The sequence below is a fragment of the Harpegnathos saltator genome, unplaced genomic scaffold, assembly GCF_003227715.2.
Source record: "Harpegnathos saltator strain DR-91 unplaced genomic scaffold, Hsal_v8.6 scaffold714, whole genome shotgun sequence".
Lineage (NCBI taxonomy): Eukaryota > Metazoa > Arthropoda > Insecta > Hymenoptera > Formicidae > Harpegnathos > Harpegnathos saltator.
In genome coordinates this window covers 291,811-309,506 of record NW_020230554.1, presented here as the reverse complement: position 1 = coordinate 309,506, position 17,696 = coordinate 291,811, and the positions used below count along the sequence as shown (strand labels likewise).

At 54.6% G+C, this 17,696-nt stretch overlaps 1 protein-coding gene across 9 annotated transcripts in view; it reads left to right on the top strand.

Moving 5' to 3' along the window:
- The window catches only part of Lar (tyrosine-protein phosphatase Lar), a 291,572-nt gene that overhangs the window by 145,506 nt on the left and 128,370 nt on the right, over nucleotides 1-17,696 (top strand). For 8 of the 9 annotated variants that reach the window (XM_025305796.1, XM_025305792.1, XM_025305791.1 and 5 more), the window contains exon 4: nucleotides 7,256-7,294. The exons of the other annotated variant lie outside the window; for it this stretch is intronic. In XM_025305796.1, the coding sequence (XP_025161581.1) occupies nucleotides 7,256-7,294 (39 nt within the window). The remainder of the gene's footprint in view (nucleotides 1-7,255; nucleotides 7,295-17,696) is intronic. 9 annotated transcript variants of the gene reach the window in all.

The following is a 17,696-nucleotide window of genomic DNA, read 5'->3' as shown; positions in this document are numbered from 1 at the left end:
TGTGTGTGTCTGTGTGTATCTGTGTATATCCCTGTGAATAGTTTACGAACGAATATTCGATTTTTATATCTTCGACGGCATAATTGCAGCTTCGGTTTGCGTATTTATATAATTCAACCGTTTGCTTTCGTGACCATTTTAAGAGAGAGCACGCGTATATATACTTCTCAAGATTTTAAATTAAACTGTCAAGAGCTCCTATCTCTTCCGCTGCGCGCTGAAACATTTATATTACGTTTATTGCTATACCTTGAAATAATCGTTCGTCAGGATTCCACTTTGACGCGGGAATTTAGAGGAGTTAAATCGACGCGGCCGAGGTGGCATCGAAATCATCGTGCGAGTCCTAGAATTGGAGCTCTAATTAGTATAACAGCTTTGCCGGCAGCCGTTTTAATCGCATGCCTATTATCATCTGGAACGAGTTCCTGGAAGGGATATCACGCAAAGTCTCGAGGTCTTTAACACGTCAGGGCTACCGACATGCCGCACCATCGCGCTGACCAGTTCTCTAACGAAGTTGCCGACTAAATAAAATTACAGGCTTACGCTAGTGGGTCGCATTAGCATTATCTGATCGGTCGATCGTGATTCAGTTTAATAAAAAAGGAAAACAAAGCGAGAGAGAGAGAGAGAGAGAGGGAGAGAGGAGGAGAAGGAGAAACGAAACAGGCATCGCGTCGAGCCGTGCAAATGCGCAACGTACTCGCAAGCTGCAACTTATCGATTGCTCGAGTCGTACGTCTTCTCGCACGAGCAGAGACTTATTTCATTCCCAGAGAAACTCGCTCGTCTCAAACACCACGTCGTAGGGGAGGATTTCGGCCGAGAGACGGAATACACGGCTAAAAGGGCTACCGCAGAAATTGCGTATCGCGTCTCAATTGATATATCCAACCCTCTTCGGCGCACGCGAGTTTGAAATTAATTAATCGAACATTTATACGGGAAATCCGATTATACGTGAAGCGCGGGAGGAAGGGAGAGAGGGCGAGGGCGCTGTGTTAGAGGGCATCCTTCATCTTTTCGCCTTTTAGAATCGCGGCCCCAGCACTTAATCGATACCCGATGGCTCGATGGTTTCGACCAACCGCGCCCGGCGGGATCACGACGCGACGGGCTGACACACACACGACGGGCGGCGTAGGCGCGCTGCGGCGGCGAAAGGTGCTAACTTCTCGAAACTAATAACCGATGTGACAAGCAGATTTCCCATTCCCAATCGAAACCATTATTAAGCCATCCACTGTCCTCGCGGCACTTTGTCCGGATTGGTGGTTTCATCCCCTTCTTCCCTGCGTTCCTCGGGAGCTTGAGCCGGGCTTGGCCGGGCGCCAGCGTATTCATTCCAGAAACTAGCCCCCCGATCTAAGGGGCCAATTATTTAATCAATTCCACCCTCTTAGCGGTCCGGGATAGCATAGATGGTCCATTCGGAGCGTGGAACTGCCGACAACGACGTCGACGTCTACGACGACAATTGAAATCGGTCCGTCCTTGTCCCGTCCGCGAAATTTCGACCCGCTGTCTCCGCCGACGCTCGGACACGCTCCAAGAACGTCGTCGTAGTTATAGTCCCGAACGAAATCCATCCTTGACGGAGATTACGACATCTCGAAATGTCAAACGCTGGCTCCGCGCTCAAATGGATTAACCGTTATTCCATCAGTCTCGTATCTTCCCCGGTGAGCGAGAGAGCGAGAGAGAGAGAGAGGGTGCGATAAATATGACGACAAATTTACTGTTAAGCGGTTTAAGCGCTTATCAGTTTACCTCATTACTCGGTATTGTTTCGCGCGAGATTACAACCGTTTCGTACTTGGAGCAATCGAGTAATTGCGAACGCAAAACGATCGTAAATAACCAAATATCACCGCCGGTGCGAAAGTGATGACGGAGAAAGCGGAAAACTTGTTTTTCGGCAATGAAATGCGATAAAAAATATTTTTGCGATTGAAACGTGTGTATCTCTGCTTCTTTTTTTTCCCCCCCTTTTTTGAGCATGTGCCGCGAAAGCCCGAAACGCTGCTTCGTTTAGAGCTTTCGGCGCTTTAAATCCGCCGCAGGATAAGCGCGATGGCGCACAGATCCCTGTGTGCGAGCACGGTCGTTATGAATGAGCCGACGAATAAGCTCCCTCGCATGACGTATCCGTGATATATCGGACTGTATTGATCGCGTATCATTATATCCGAAGCGCCTGCGAAGCAGGTTTAACGTCAATTAATTTGAAACTTTGGCATAGCAATTGCGAGAGAGAGAGAGAAAGGGGGACGGGGAGGAAGGATGGATGGATAGATGGGATTTCAGGAACTTGCGAAGATCTGAATATCGCCGATGAAATTAGGGGGAGCGAATACGACGTCGCGTATACCTCGTTACCCAGTTTCGCGCTGATAACATACAATTATATATATATATTATATATATTATATATATTATATATATATATATTATATATATATATATATATTAGTTATATTCCAACCGGTTTTCCTGCCATCGATTATTATTACCCGCGTCGCTAAACCGTGATTAGTTAGCCATTAGCCGTTTGATTGCGCGGCGCGCAATTGAAAGAATCGCGAATCTAGTTGGCGGACGGTGGGAGGGGATGCCGCAATTACACCAGTTAATTATGTCGTTTTTCACATCGCTGAATATTGCGCGCGGATCAATGTCCCGTCTCGTTCATCGCAACACGTTCGCACATGCGTGTATCGCGGCAGCTGTTGTTTAGAATCGTCGTCGTTGCCTCGCAGAGTAACTCGCGATCCTGCGCGATTAACGCGATAGCGCGATAGCGCGTCCTTACGGTTTTACAACGCGCGCGCCGTCCCGCGAGACACTGGTCTGTCGTTGCGCAACAACGGCGGGCGGGGTAGTGTCTTATTGTCGGTCTCCCTCGGGCGTCCTGAGGCTACCGAATAGCTAAACTACCGCGGAACTGCCGCGTAGTTTAAGAAGCGTTGAACGCAATAAGCGAATCCGCGCGGCCGCGGTTCGCGGCTCGCGGTCTCGCCGCGCATTCTACATCAGCGGCCCCGTGAGAAACTGATCCTATAAACTGCGCACGCGAAATCAGAATGGCGACGTCATTAAAAGCTCAATCGCGTAGCGAGCGGTCGATGACACCGACGAATTAATCCAACCGCCGCCTCTCGTCCCGCCAAGCGCGCTGCCTCCGACTGCATTTCCGAGGCCGCGCTCCGACACCTCCTTCGTCACGACTCGCGCGTGTTTCTCGCGCTTGTTTCGGCCGAATTATCAGCCGATGTAATCTCCACGGAAACGTATTCGCATCGGAGCGACGCGATATTCACGTCCCGCTTACGCCGTCCGTATTACGCCGGCCGTCGTATAATATCGCAATAAGCCGCGCGACTTGGCGAGTGTCGAGTGGCGCAGATGCGCGCCATAAGAATTCTCCTCGGCGGCCTGCATCGAGTCGCGTCGGGACGGCCGACGCCGAGAGACGTATTCTTCCATTGAGATAGCTGCTCCACCCCCGTGCGCTATCTGTCGCGCTTACGCCGGAGCGCTTCCGGGGGAATTCGACGGCGCGCCGTCTGATGGCCCGGCAGCCCGCCGATGAGAGGGAAGACGCGAGGGATTGCGCGAGGAATGGGTGATAATAAAAATCGCGATCCCCAGTCGTGGAATGCGCCCGTTGGCTCGGCGGCGGCCGAGTTGGCGGTGGATTTTAATAACGAGGCACTCGGACGTGCCTCGTTATTAAAATCGCGCGCTAATCGCCGTCTCGGCTTCGACGCGCGAGCGCGCTGTTGAAACAAAGTCTCGCGTGTGTTTGCGTTTCTCGCGAGCGAGAGCCGGTCATTCGCGCCGCGCCGAGCGGCGGACTCGCATGATGCCGGGCTCGCACGAAAATACGATCGCGAGCGCGCATACACACGTGATCGCGATTCGTATCGCTGCGCCACGACCGCCGCCGCCGTATATAGGTCAGTTATATACGGATCGTCGAGTACGATGCGGACATGCATCCACAGTAATGGCGCAGATACGGTGGACCTATTTAAATATCGAGCCGAGAGAGCAGCCGCGGAAACGTTTCTCTCGCTGGTCTCTCGGACTCGAGCAGCTTCGCCGTCGCGCTCGTTCTCGCCGCAGCGAGACATGTCCGTTTCTCAGCGAGCGCGACACGCGCTCGTACGCCGTTTCGTTCGGGACGGCCAATTGTCGTCGTCTTGGTTATCGTCCGGAGATTCGCGCTTCGCTCGGGGCAGAGTCCGAAAAGCCAACGCCGCGACGTTCGCAGGGATGCGCTCATCCCGTGAGAGCGTCGCGAAAACAGCGCAGCGCAGCGCGTTGTCATCGACGTGGCTCGATAATGCGGCAGCCGAGCGGTAGCGAGACGCAGCCGGTTGAGTAATAGATTCGCATTACGCCGGCCCGCGCGGATTTCCTCCGGCAGCGCGGCGTGACGTATCGCGCTCGCAAGTTACCGTGCGCGGTAACTTCGTCACGAGCGCCGAGGACTGGCATTAATTTCATGTTAGCTCGCGGTGTGGACGAGGCAATTATAAAATGCCCACGTTACCCACGACTGTTCTAAACTTGTCCCATCGCGGCTGTGCCTACGATGGCGCGTCACCTCTCACGCGGCTAAGAAAATGGCGTTTCGCGAGAAAAAGAAACGCCGGACCTCCGAGACTTCTTCGAGATTTAATTGTCGCGGGCGCTCCTCAGCTCGTCGAGTGAACGCGCCGCGATTGTGATGGTGATATATGCAATTTTCCTTTTACTGCCGCTACTTAAAACACAGCCGAGGTGAGGGCTGAAGGGCTCGGTTTGGCGCTCCCGATTCCCATCGTAAAAAGCAGCCAGCTACGCACGGCGAGGCAGAATTTCGTGTCTCACATCGCAGGCTGTCGCGCGCGCGCGCGCGCGAGTGTGTAAGGCCGTGACACGTAACTTTTTATAACCGGCGAAATAATCTCGCGCAATACGAGTTATGGGCCCGCCGCCGATACACCGACGTTATATTCGAGCGCATAATTCCGCCCCCTCGCGCAAACTTATTTACGTCCCGCGAATATAAAACGGACGATATGGCCGCTACCTTATCGGGAACGTCGAGTCGTCGTAGCCTCGATTATTAAGAGCGGCAAATTTAATGAGCGCCGTTAAAGCCCGACTGCGTAAAATTGGCCTAAAATACGCACCGCCTGCGGAGGTGAACAAGCGGCCGGGGGGAAGGGTGGCGCTCGCGCGCTTCTGTCGCGAAGGGGGATGAATAATCGCCGGATATAAACCTCGGGGGAGGGGAGGGGAGGGGAGGAGGGGGGGTTAAGTGGCGGGCCGAAGAGGGATGGTCGAGGATTATTACGCGGGGATGGCGTTGTATCGGCGAGTGGCGAATAAAGCACACGATAAAACACGCCGCCCGATGCTTCGAACGTCAATGGAGAGTGATCGCGGGCTGCGTGTGCCGCCGGTATGCGTGTACACAGGATAACGGGAGCGCGAGGCATCCTGGCCGACGGCGGCAGCGACGGCGGTGGCGGCGGTGGCGGCGGCGAGGGTGCGACGAGGGCGCGATAGAGCACAGGAGCGCGCGCGCGCAGGCGATACTATGCCCGCGTTATTATACGCCGAGTTAACGACAAGATTGTTTCTCAAAGTTAATTTACATCCACCGGGTCTCGCGCTACAGAAGCGCAGCGTGCCGATACTTCCTCATGCACGCGCGCGCGCACAATCGCACCAAGTTAATATTCCGTTCTATTCAGAGAATCTTCAACGACGCGACATGTCGTCGTCGTCGTCGTCGGGTTCGGCAAACAAGAGGGAATAACAGCAGTCAGGGCTAACGTGCGCGCCGAAATGGCGACGGCGCGATTGCGTATCTCTCGGCATGCATCCGCTTGTTTGTCTCCGCGGGAGGCTTCACGCATCAAGTAACGCATTCCCGTTATTACCGCAGAGTCGTTCGCTAGACTGCATTAGACGTCGCCGAGTGTGTCGTTGCATCAATCTCGCAGCAACGCTGAGGTGTGTCTGATCGAAGACGGGGGTGGGGGGGTGGGGGAGATAATGAAAGACGCGCGAGGACCGGAAACGAGGCGATTCTCCTCTCTCTTTCCCGGCGGCAATGAGCAGCGCGCTTGTTTGCTCGGACCGGTAATATTCCCCGAGTGCTTCTCGCTGGGATACCGAATCGCCGAGTGCTCGGATCACGCTAAGAAAGCAGCACGCGCGATTCTCCGCGCGTAATTTCGGCGAGAGGGAGAGAGGGAGAGACACGGCGGTGATATCCCGCCGCGATCTCTCGCAAGCGTGGATATTTTGAATTTTCAAAGGCGGCGCGCACATTAGCGATTCATTTATTCGCGCCGGTGCGAGGGGAGAGCGCCGGGCGCGGCAAGAATGAATGCTAAATATCGCGCGCGTAAAAATATCGCGATCGTCGTCATCGACGATGGTTATATTCCACGGCCGGGAGTGCATGCGAAACGTGGCTCGCGCTTTCACGCTTTTCCGAGAGCTTTCACGACCGCCGCCGCCACCGACCAAGTCGCTCGCAAAGCATCGAATGCCCTGCCGTCCCGTCAGCCCCGCACACCCCCCCCCCCCGCACATCTCGTGCTCCCAAGGGTTCGTACCATGCCCCGATGCTTTCACACACGCGAATATTCCAAGCCGGAGAAGATCGGCGCGAGCGACTGCCGGGAGCGCGACTGTATTATCAGGGGATGCAAGTCGCGTGTCGATGGCATGCCTTGGTGGCTTCGAAACGTCGACGGAGGATGCTGATGAAATTCGAGAGGGGTCTCGAGAGCGCGAGTACTCCGACTCCATTGTGCCGCGACTCGCTCGGATACAGATACCCCCGCTCGTGGTAGGGAGAGACCTAACCGGGAGAGACGCGAGAGCGATATGAAAGATATTTGACTTTTAACGCGATGCGCCTTATTGCGCAAACATTTCCGCGGCTAATAACGCGTCGCGCGGCTCGCCGCGCGCTAATTAGCCGGAAAATCAAGCAATGAGGAACGAGGTAGCGCTGTGGCTGTACGACGAAGCGATATATATATATATATATATATATATAGCGGAAATATCGACGGGAAACGATATATCGGGAACGCCGGCGAAGCGTCATGGTGTTCGTACACGCGTTCGTGAACTTTGACGCGAAACGCTTAACGCGATGCGCGCGTCGACGTGTCTGGGCTCGCGAGGTGTCGCCGGGACTTGCGTACCTCGACTCGACCGAACGGGCTTCTTTCAGGAAACATCAGCGACTCGCAATACATCACGTACATGACAAGTAAGTACAAACAGCAGCGCCAACGGCGCGCGAGAGCGACGCTGGCTGGCATCTGATGTTATCCGCGCGGCTGACATCTGGGCCGCCATTCGCGCTCGCGCTCGCGCACACGTAAACTAAGTAACAAACGCGAGCCGTACGCGGCTCGTTGGCAAAAATACACTCCGTGCAGGTCGCGGAACGAGGTCAGAAGAAGTGGTGGACCTCGCGCGCACGTAACATCGATCCTCGGCAGAATCGCGCGCGCGCGAGAGAAAGAGAGAGAGAGAGAGAGAGAGAGAGAGAGCTCTCGCAGGCACGCGTCCGCCCGCTCGCGAGACAAGCGCGACCACGTCGCCCGTGCGCACCCCCGTAAATCGGCCTGTTTTCGAGCCGGGACTACTCAATTTTGCAGGTCCGCTGTAATCTAAATTTCAAATCCGCTAATGTGTATTTTTGCCAGCCCGGCCCCGCACGGTTCGTCCGCTCTCTTTCTCTTCTTCCGCCTGCCTCGCCCGGTGGCGGCCCGGTGTTATCGGCCGACTTTCCCAGCGCTTTGAATTTCAAATTCCGCGCGACCACCGTGTCGGCCGCCGCGGCCGACAACCGACTTTCGAGTGTTTCCAGCCGCTTATGCGCTGTCATTTGTTTCCGTCGGCCTGCGGGGCCGCGCCGCGCCGGCCTGCGCTCCACGCCACGTATATACGTGGCCACGCGCGATCTACGGCGCGGTGCGCCGGTATCTGGCAGCCTGCACTTTTATTTATGGCGCCACCCGGTATGCATCAGAATTGATTCCGTGATTTATTTCGCGGCCCGAGTCGCGCCGCCGCTGCTGCGCCGCCGGCGGCGGCGGCGGCGGCGGCGGCCGACGCGGAGAAGGCGAATTTCGAAAGCCGCCCGTTCCGATCCCGCCCTTCCTCCCTCCTCACCCGTTCGCTCGGACGTTGCGTGCGACGGGACGATTACTTTGTAATTTCGCGTCTACCTCAGTCCATTCGTTCGCTCTCGTTCTCGTTCCCGTCGGCGTTCCAGCCGGAGTAACACACCGCCCAGTCGAACAACGACGCGCGCACGCATAACGAGAAAAGCGCGAAGGCGAGAGCGAGAGCGAGAGCGAGACACGACGTCTTTAGCGGGGAAAAATAACATACGCTCGCGCGCATTACGCTAATGCGCCGCTTTAACGGCAATGTAACTCCGACGTTATCGTCGACTAATCTTCTGCCGGCAATGTCTTTTAACGGTTCTTGCCGGTCTTCTTAATGCACGGGACTTTGCACCTAATTGCACGCTACGGCTCGACGATCGCGAAAGTTTCTGCCCCGCTCGCTCGCTCGCGCGCGCGAGCGAGCGAGCGAGCGAGCGACAGCGGGGAACAAGAAAGTCCTCCGGGGGGCGGCGAGAGGGCGGCGGAGGGGCCGGGGGTGCACGAGCCCTGGCTAATTGAAGCGCAATTAGCCGCGTTAAAACGCCAAGTGCTGATTAGGGCGCTACGTCTACGTCGCCCTCGACTCGCAAGGCGACCTACTAATCTATGCGCATACGTGACGCGGTGGTTCTTGCGTAAATTGAAAGTCGCCCTTGCCCTCTCATCGCTCGCCGAGAGCGCACTCGACCGTCGAAATTCGCCGGCGCGTTATCCCCCGTGCCCCTCGAGCCCTCATCATCCCGTCAAGTACACCGTCTCCGAGTTTCTAAATAAACGATTGATTGACGAAACGCCACGCCGCGCCGGGCCGCGCCGGCGAGACGAGAGTCGAGCTATTCGACTCGGCGGCTCGTGTGAATCGAACAAGCGAGACAGTCCAAAGTGCTCGAGTGCTCGCTAATTTCGCGAATATGCGGGAAATTACGATCGTTCTTCGAAGAGCTCGCTCGACGAGCGATTTTACAGGTTACACAATGTGCCGAGGAAGACGTGAGGAAGATCAAGCGTGACGCGGAGGAAAGAGTGCGACGGAGAAGTGCGCTCTCTGCGACCGAATAATCCGGCCGAGTCAATGTTAATGTCGACTCGCTAACCGGCCCTGTGTGTGTGTGTGTGTGTGTGTTAAATCCGTGTCGCCTCGATCGTCAAGTGTGCCGCAGGGAGTGACGGACACGTTATTTCGAACGTGTCGATAAATCAAGCAGCATCTCGGGAAATAACGGCGAAATTGCATATTCTTAGGTCAGCACCGTGCCGCGAGTGCCGCTTTTGATCGAGGTCGAAAGCTTTATTAAGCGCCGCGCGACTCTCCGCCGTATCCAGAAATAAACAAGCGACGTAAACGTGCCCCGTCTCAATGGGTATTTTAAAGGTATTAAAAAGAAAAAAGAAAACAAGAAGAAAATAGGAGAGCACGTTGCTCTCCCGCGACGAGAAAGAGAGAGAGAGAGAGAGAGAGAGAGAGAGGGGGGCGGGAGGATTGGATAATTCAAGAACGACCTCGACGAGGCCTCGTGAATATTCAAGTCCGTCGAATCGAGAGTGGAGGATTCTGCCCTCCCCCCGCTGGGACTTCGATTGTTCTCTCCGGACGGCGCAAGAAGCATCGTCGTCGCCGGGACACTCGGAGAAACGCCGAGCCCGTCTAAGAAACGTTAATTGCGCCGCCGCCGCTGCGATTTTACAATGGCCCGAAGGTGGCGAAGGATCTCGTCTCGGTCGGTCGGATTCTGCGGCCGGATGATCCGGCGCGCGCAGGGTGTACCTACTACCTACTTATTTAGAATATTGCCGGCATACATCTGCATAAATTCAGCGCAGGCCCGTCGACATTCTCGCTCGCTTCTCGCCCACCCGCCCGCAGCAGCCCCTCCCCTCGCAGAGAGACGCTCTTACGACGGGGCTGATCGGTCGACACGGGAGTTGCGCGTCTTTCCGCCCCCATCTGCCGGCGCCGTCATCAGCATCCTAGCGCTCGTAAAGAAAACCCTCGTGACGCCAGCTGAGAGAGCCTCCCCGGGGCCCGGAGCCCGGGCGGCGCAAGGGAAGGGGGAAAATAAAAACGGGGAGGGCCGCCGCGCGCGCGTTATAGAAATATCGTCGATGCGATGCGGGGCGCGTGTATTATCGCGAGCGCGAGCGCCAGAGAGAGATTAAAGTATCTCGACGAACGTGCTCGGTAACCGATGATCCATCGTCGACGGGAACGCGCGCACCTCCGGCCACCTCCGGCACGTCACGGTGCGCTCTCGCCTCGTCTCGGCGAGAGAGACGGCTGGATGACGAGAAGTGTATAAATGAAAAAGGAAGCAAACGCGACGAGAGCGCGAAGCCGCGCGCGCGCGTGCTGCGGTGACGAGGCGAGGCGGGGCGGGGCGGGGCGGGGCGCGGGTGGAGAAGAGGGTTGAAACTCGCGGCGGTAATATCTATATCAGGCGAGCGAGAGCGCGCGAGAAGTAGCTCGCTGCGTGTGTGTGTGTGTGTGTGTGTGTGTTTGTGTTGTTGTGTTGTGTGCACTCTCGCGCGCGCGCGCGGGGGGAATTACGAGCGCGCCGATGGGAACGCCAATGTGAGCGCGCGCGGCCTGTCCGCGCCGCAGGCTCGTATACATATTCAAATTGAATTATACGCGCTACCAGACGCGTTGATTCGAAATCATTCGACGGCTTGGTATCTCCGAAACAAGCCAGCAAGCCCCGCGCCCGTCATCGGCCCGCAGCGCTCGGCTCGGCGCCGCGCCGCGCCGCGCCGCGCCGTCCCCGTGCGAGTTTCCAGCGTATCGTCCCTCTCCAACTAATGGAAATTCTCGGCGAGAAGTTGGTTAAACGCGATCGCTTTGCATACGTATCGCTGCGCCATCCCGTATACGACTCGTGGTGCGACGCGTCACAGCGGTGCATCAGCGAGGAGTTTGAAAGTCGCGACTTTGTTCCGGCCAGCCGGCCGGCCGGCGGCGGCGGCCAGACGCAAATCGCTAATCCGTATCCGTGATGATTCAAACGAGATTTGTATCGCGGTGGGGAGGGGACGCGTCGCGCTCGAGAGGAGAGCTCCTCGGGGATGGCGCGTCATTAGGAGAGACGCGGTGAGCCCTATCGGCGACGTCCGCACGCGATGACACCACGGCTGGTACCGCGCGAATACATTTGTTCGCTCATGGCGCAAGGGGAGTGAATAAGCGAGGAAGCGCGGTAACGAATCTCTCGCCGTGTCTTGTCATGTCGCCGTGGAAATTACTCTTGCCCCGCAGCACGGCGGGGGGGGGAGGGGGGCGGGCGAGCAGCGTCCGTCTCTCCGCCGGTGTTGTTTATCTCATTAAAGGAACGCGGAAAACGGATAATCCCCGGCTGACAAATCGCGCCCGGCGTCGGCTTCTCCACGTCCACTTTCAGGAGCGCAACTTTATCGCGGAGGAAAGAACGACCGAGGTGGTAACGGAAGCTCCGGCGGAAGGGGTCGGAGTGCCGGCGACGGTGTAGGCGATGGTTAGGGGAGTAACCGGCCCCGGCGCTGGCGGATGCGAAGCTTCATTGTAATGGACGCTTTAATTCCAAAGGAGAATAAATTGCAATTTTTCCGACCGTGCGACGCCAGCAGCCGTGGAACCGCGAGAGCGGCCCCTCGTTAGTTGCTCCAGCCGTGTCGGGGAGAGAAAAAAACACACACGTAGAGAGAGAGAGAGAGAGAAAGGATGAGAGATATCGCGATTCAATTAAAAGCACCGCGATACACGGCCGGCTCGTATTTGAAATCTTGAAACGGTCGCATTCGACGGGACGGCCTTTAGCGACCAGCCGGAATGGAGGTCGTGTCATTGGTAAGAAGGAGCCGCGAATCACGCCAAGCCGTGTTCGCGTTTGCACCTGCAAATTCATGTCGGCAGGGTCGTTCCCATCGACAGCTCCGAAACGCGCGCCGCAGGAGCGACCAAGAGAGACCAGGTTAGTCTATTCTCAGGCTGATCCACTTGATGCAATCACGAGCGATCAATTTCTCATACGCAACGTAAGGAAGCTATCGTTAGCGCTATCTTTAGAAAACGAGGGACGATCCAGTTTCTTCTCTCGATAAAATTGATGCGTCGCGCCGGTGACGAGTCGCGACCGGTTTCCCGTTCCATTATAGATCCGCGCGTCTGTTTAATTCGGTCGACTCGCGCGCGAGTCGTCTCCTCCTTCGGCAGAGCTCGATCGGAGTCGACGATACGTGTCTGTCTAAAATTGCGAATTCAGAGGAGGAAACGACCGGCGACCGTGTGGAGAGATGTCGAGCCGATATATAGAGATATTTATGTGTCATTGTTTCATTTAATATGAATCTCGATTTAATTACATTTGTTTCGTTCAATGTTTATTCAAATGCGCATACATATTTTCTCATATTACACCGTCCATGTAACTGGCGCGCGCGCGCCGATGAAAACGGCGGAAAATTTTCATTATTCAGCGGAGCCAGATTCCACTCGGCGTTGTTAACACATTATATCTGAACAATGAGACACAAACTCGCCCTTACTCCGCGCTCGACCTAACTCAGCCGGTGGTGGAGGAGGAGGAGGAGGAGGAGGAGCAGGTGGCAGCGCGGCGACGGAGGGAAGAGGAGAGTGGGGGGGGGGGTTGAAATGTGTATACGTCAGCATGCAGAAGAGCGTGGATGGAAAGCCATTTAAATTAAATTAATATTTGCCATGCGGCCGAACACGAGGGAGGTCGCGCGATCGCACGCGCGCGGTCGGACGTTGCCGTGGGATTTCGATATCGAAATGCGAATAAGGTTCGCGCAATTATTTATGATAAACCCGCGCTCTCGCGCATATGTGCATTTGCCCATCGGACGCATTCGCCCCTCCCTCTCGACGGACGGTCGTCTCGCCTTTGTGGAGAGGACCCTTCACCCCCGCGCGTCATCACTCGTTGATGCGAGCTCATCGCGCGCACTGGCGCATACGCGCACATACATGTATATGTGCGTATATGTACATAAACGACCGCGTTTACAATCAACGTTCAACGGCGAACGGCTGACAAACGCAAGAGCGACAGAGAAAGAGCGAGAGAGAGAGAGAGAGAGAGAGAGAGAGAGAGGAGGGTGGGAGGGGGAAACGGAAAGGGAGAGCGCGGGGACACCGACGCGACGAAGCTGCAGCTGCATCGGAAATTGCACACGGCGTATCGACCCGACAAGCACGGACCTCGAAATTTCGAGCGAGCCGCCGTAGAGACCGTCCTCTTTCGAATTCGGTCGTAGTAGCGGCGAGCTCGAAATGACTCCCGATCCGTAATTACTGAGCCGCTTCGTTTCCATAAATGAGCCCGCGCCGCGCCGCGCCGCGTTTACGTGTTATTTAGGGGCCGCGCGTATATCAGGATCCGTTTAAAACACATCCGGTATTCGTTTCGCGATTCGACACCAAAACTCGCCCCCGACAGCCCGCGGGAAATGCGTTAATGTAATTGCCGCGTATTTTCAGTAATATTCCTACGGCGAGCGCGCATTTTCGCAAAACAGACAACGGCAGACGCGACGGAGGACCCGAGTCCCACGAGAATCACACACGCGGCTCTAATATGCCCCATTTTGATATTAATTAGCGATATTACTGATCGCGCGCGTCATTCGGAGATTTATACCGCGCGGGCGATGAGATGAGAACGCGAATCGACGCTGCGCGGGCTGCTCAATAGCTGGCCACCGCCGCCGCGGTTCTTTCTCTGGGCCTCGCGTGGCTCGAAAATCCCGCGAATAAATTAATTAACACCGCGGGGCGACGGCGGTTCTGAGAAAAGTCCTCTTTCACCATGTCGCGACGCATCGCTCTTGCCAGCCGGCGTCGCGAATCGATTTTATAATACGTTCGGTAGTCAGTAACGCGTAATGTTATTCAAATCGCATGCAGATTGCTCCGTTATCGGCTACTTTTTCAATTACGACGTGGCGGGCTATAAAATGTAATACCGACACCGGCGGCGAAACTTTTTTTCTCCCAGTTATCTGAGCCCCGTGCCGAATAGCTATAAACTTTAAAATGTATGAGATATCGCCACGGCGCGCACATTTCTCCGCGGATCGCGATCGACTCGCGCGCGATCACCAAAGTCGAATAATTGCGCGACGTACCTTCCGAATAATCCGCGTCCTTGCAGCGGAATTGCGTTGCTTTTTCGCGAGTCTTCCCGTCGTTCTCCCATATTCTCAATTCCAACGCGCTTTTCGACTCTGCGCGAAATGACTTTATCGCGCCGACGGCAAATGCTTTCCCCGCGTGTTGCGTGCAGAATTTTGCGCGCGGACAGCGCGCCCGAGAATAAGCGCGGGGATCGTCCTGGAAAGTCTTTGTCCTACGCTACTATTTTCATTTCACAACCAGTGCCTCCCTCTCTCTCTCTCTCTCTCTCTCTCTCTCTCTCTCTCTCTCTCTCTCTCTCTCTCTCTCTCTCTCTCTCTGGCGGCGCTCCTCCTCCCCCATCATCCCCGGAATGCCACCCGCGCTCTGCTCGCTCGCTCTCTTCCTCTCTTTCTCTCTCTCTCTCTCTCTCTCTCTCTAAAAGTGGTCCGACATTCATTTTGCGGGATGCAACGGCGGCATGCCTCGCTTCTCGCAATCTAATTTTCACCGGCGTTTAATCTTTGTGTACACTCCGGCTCGTGTGCAACCCGCCTGCGCGCGAGCGAGTCTCTCAGGTAAGGGGTGGCGAATGGCGGGCACGTGCGAGCTTTTTCAATATTTTTCGAGCGGGAGCTATTACTCCCGCCTTGACAACGTGGCCTTTACCCGCCGCTGCTCCTCCCGCGAGCTTTCCCTTTTATCGCTCCCATCGAAATCACATTCATTGAACTCCACCGCGATCTTTTCATCGACTCGCCGGGAATGATTTACGCGGCGAAAGGTAATGGTAGGCGCGGAGAAACTTGAAATAGATAAATGTCAGCGGCCAAAGTGAATTAGCCCGTAAATATTGGACGGGATTTTCGAGCGCGCGCGCCGTAATGCGTTTTATCAAAAATATTGCGAGATTAAATCTCGCCACAATTGGACCGAGATTCATAAAGACTATCCCATTGTACGTATTTTCCACGAATATTTCCAGCTAGCGGTCACGTATGATAAATCAATTATTGGGATATAATAGGTTAATATAGCCCGTGTTAGATACGTTTGCGACCGCGGCCAATGAATGTACGAGTGCGCGCTTGCCGGCACACTCGCCGGCTTAATTTCGGTCTGCACAAACGAAACCGAAATTAGTCGGACATTAACTAGACTCGGTCGTCTTTGCCTAGACCTAGACGCTTTGGGCTCGTGAATTAGAAGCCATTTGCGATGACTCGGGAGAACGACACTGTTCCGAGTTCCTCGAGCAATGAAAGACGAGAGAAACGCTTTGGAAGTTTGCACAATCAGTGTGCAGAATAAATACGGGCGTGCATTAGGCGGCCGATTGTGTCGGTCAAATTGCGCGTCGACGTTTCCTAACTTTGTGTGTATCTCTCCCTTCCGGATCGCTGACTGACTCGATGATTCTCTAACCACGGTGGGTGGGTGTTCATGTTTCTGTCATAAGCGACCAAAATGCTCTCCTATCTTCGTCCCTCGTCCCTCTGTTCATTCCCCCTTTTCATTCTTTTAATCGAATCGGGCGAACGGTCACTTTTAACGGCGGAAGATCGAAAACCGCTGCACTCGGGAAATGGACTCGACATTCACCGCGTCGGAATTTAACGAGTGCATCTAGCATCGCTCGCCCGTATAAAGCGGGACTTTCGGAGATTCTGCTCGCTCGAAAATAACATTCGACCATCCCTTTCAAGCCAGCAGGGCCGAATCAGTGAAATCAAACAGCACCTATTGAATTATTTGGTGGCTGTTTTCTGCTGATTTACACTGTTAATCAAAATTTTATTTCGATTAAATAGACACGCCAATTGGAAACATAAACAATTACTTTGGGGTACAAGGAAATTCGTCGCGTTTCCGATTTTATCATTTATATACGAGAACTTTATATATAGAGACGTTCTGGAATCCATCCACAGACATATAATTTAAATAAATTTAAATTTCAGATAATTTAAAGGGGTAATTTAAAGAAATCTACGTGCGTGTTTGAAATTCTAATGTTTACATGTATCGTGCATGCGTCGCATTGTCTCAAATTGTGTCACATTGTAACACGATGCTGTATAAAGTATATTTTACATATTATATAGTATTTAACGATATATATTATATTAAAAAGCAGAAATAAAAACACGTTTGAATATGAACCGAGTGTTTTCTTATTTGCGCATTCGTCGTATGAATTGACGGGGAGCGTCTTTGACGCGAATCGCACGCCCGTCTGTTCATTCGGGCAACGCCAACGGTAATCGCGCGTCCATTCGTGCATCTTCCCGCAAACACGGTATGTTTCCTCTTCCACCGCGGCTGTGTGCGAGCCATACATCACGACGTCGCGGGATAAAATCGCAGTAAATTGTATAAAAGGAAGCAGCATCGCCACAAGTGCGAAAGCAATAAGTCGCGTATCTGGCCGGCGCGCACGCTTGCATGTGCGTGCGTGCGTGCGTGTATGTGTACGTGCGCGCGCGCGGTCAGAACGCGACAGCAGCCTGGCCGACTAATGGACCTGTTACGAGCAATTCCGGTAGAACGACAATTGCGCGCGGAGGTACAATGCGTACGGATAAGTGTAATTCCGAATGCGCAATTCGATCAAAAATTACCCGTGCTTCGTCGGCGGAATAATATTTAGCTTAAATTACGCGCCGGCCGGAGCGCGCTCGCGCGCGTACGTGCGTGAAGTGGCGGCCAAGCTGGCTTTGCAGATTAGAGTGGTCGTACCTGTCAACCGTGGAATCGTCGAGCCTCTTGTGCACACGCTTTCCAACATGCGTTTAATTTTTCATCGCGGCACCGGCCAACCACTCGCGCTCTCGTCCCTCGCTCGTATTTTTTTTATTTCCCTTTCTTTCGCGAGCGGAACCTTCGCCCGCTCGTGAAAATTCGTTTGCACGCTTGTCTCCCCTGGTCACAATTCGTTCCCCGGAGAAATTTACCTCCTCGCCGTTGATCAAACTTAACGCATGTAACATGCAAAAGCCGAATTTCCAGCTTTCTCTTCGATCAACGTGCGCGCGTCTGTTCATAAGTTTTTTCATAACGCCGCGGGTTCGTCATTTTTTCTGTCCGAGCGCGGGAGAGTCTCGCGCTTACCAAGTGAAAAGTGTTTTGGCCGTGCGCGCATCATCGACGTGATGAGACACGCCATTACATACATTTTTCCCGATGTACCGTTGTTACGCCCGTTACGATGTAACCGTTACGACGTAACGCCCGACAAAGACTGCTACTTTTCGTGGCGCTGCGTGAATACTCGCCGCTTGAAGAGCACTTCGATAGAATGGTCGCGCTAGTCGCGCGGAATCTCGCGGAGCGATTGCGCCCCGGATTAAAAAGTTTTTTACTGCGTATGCGGCGGTGCGCCCCGGCGT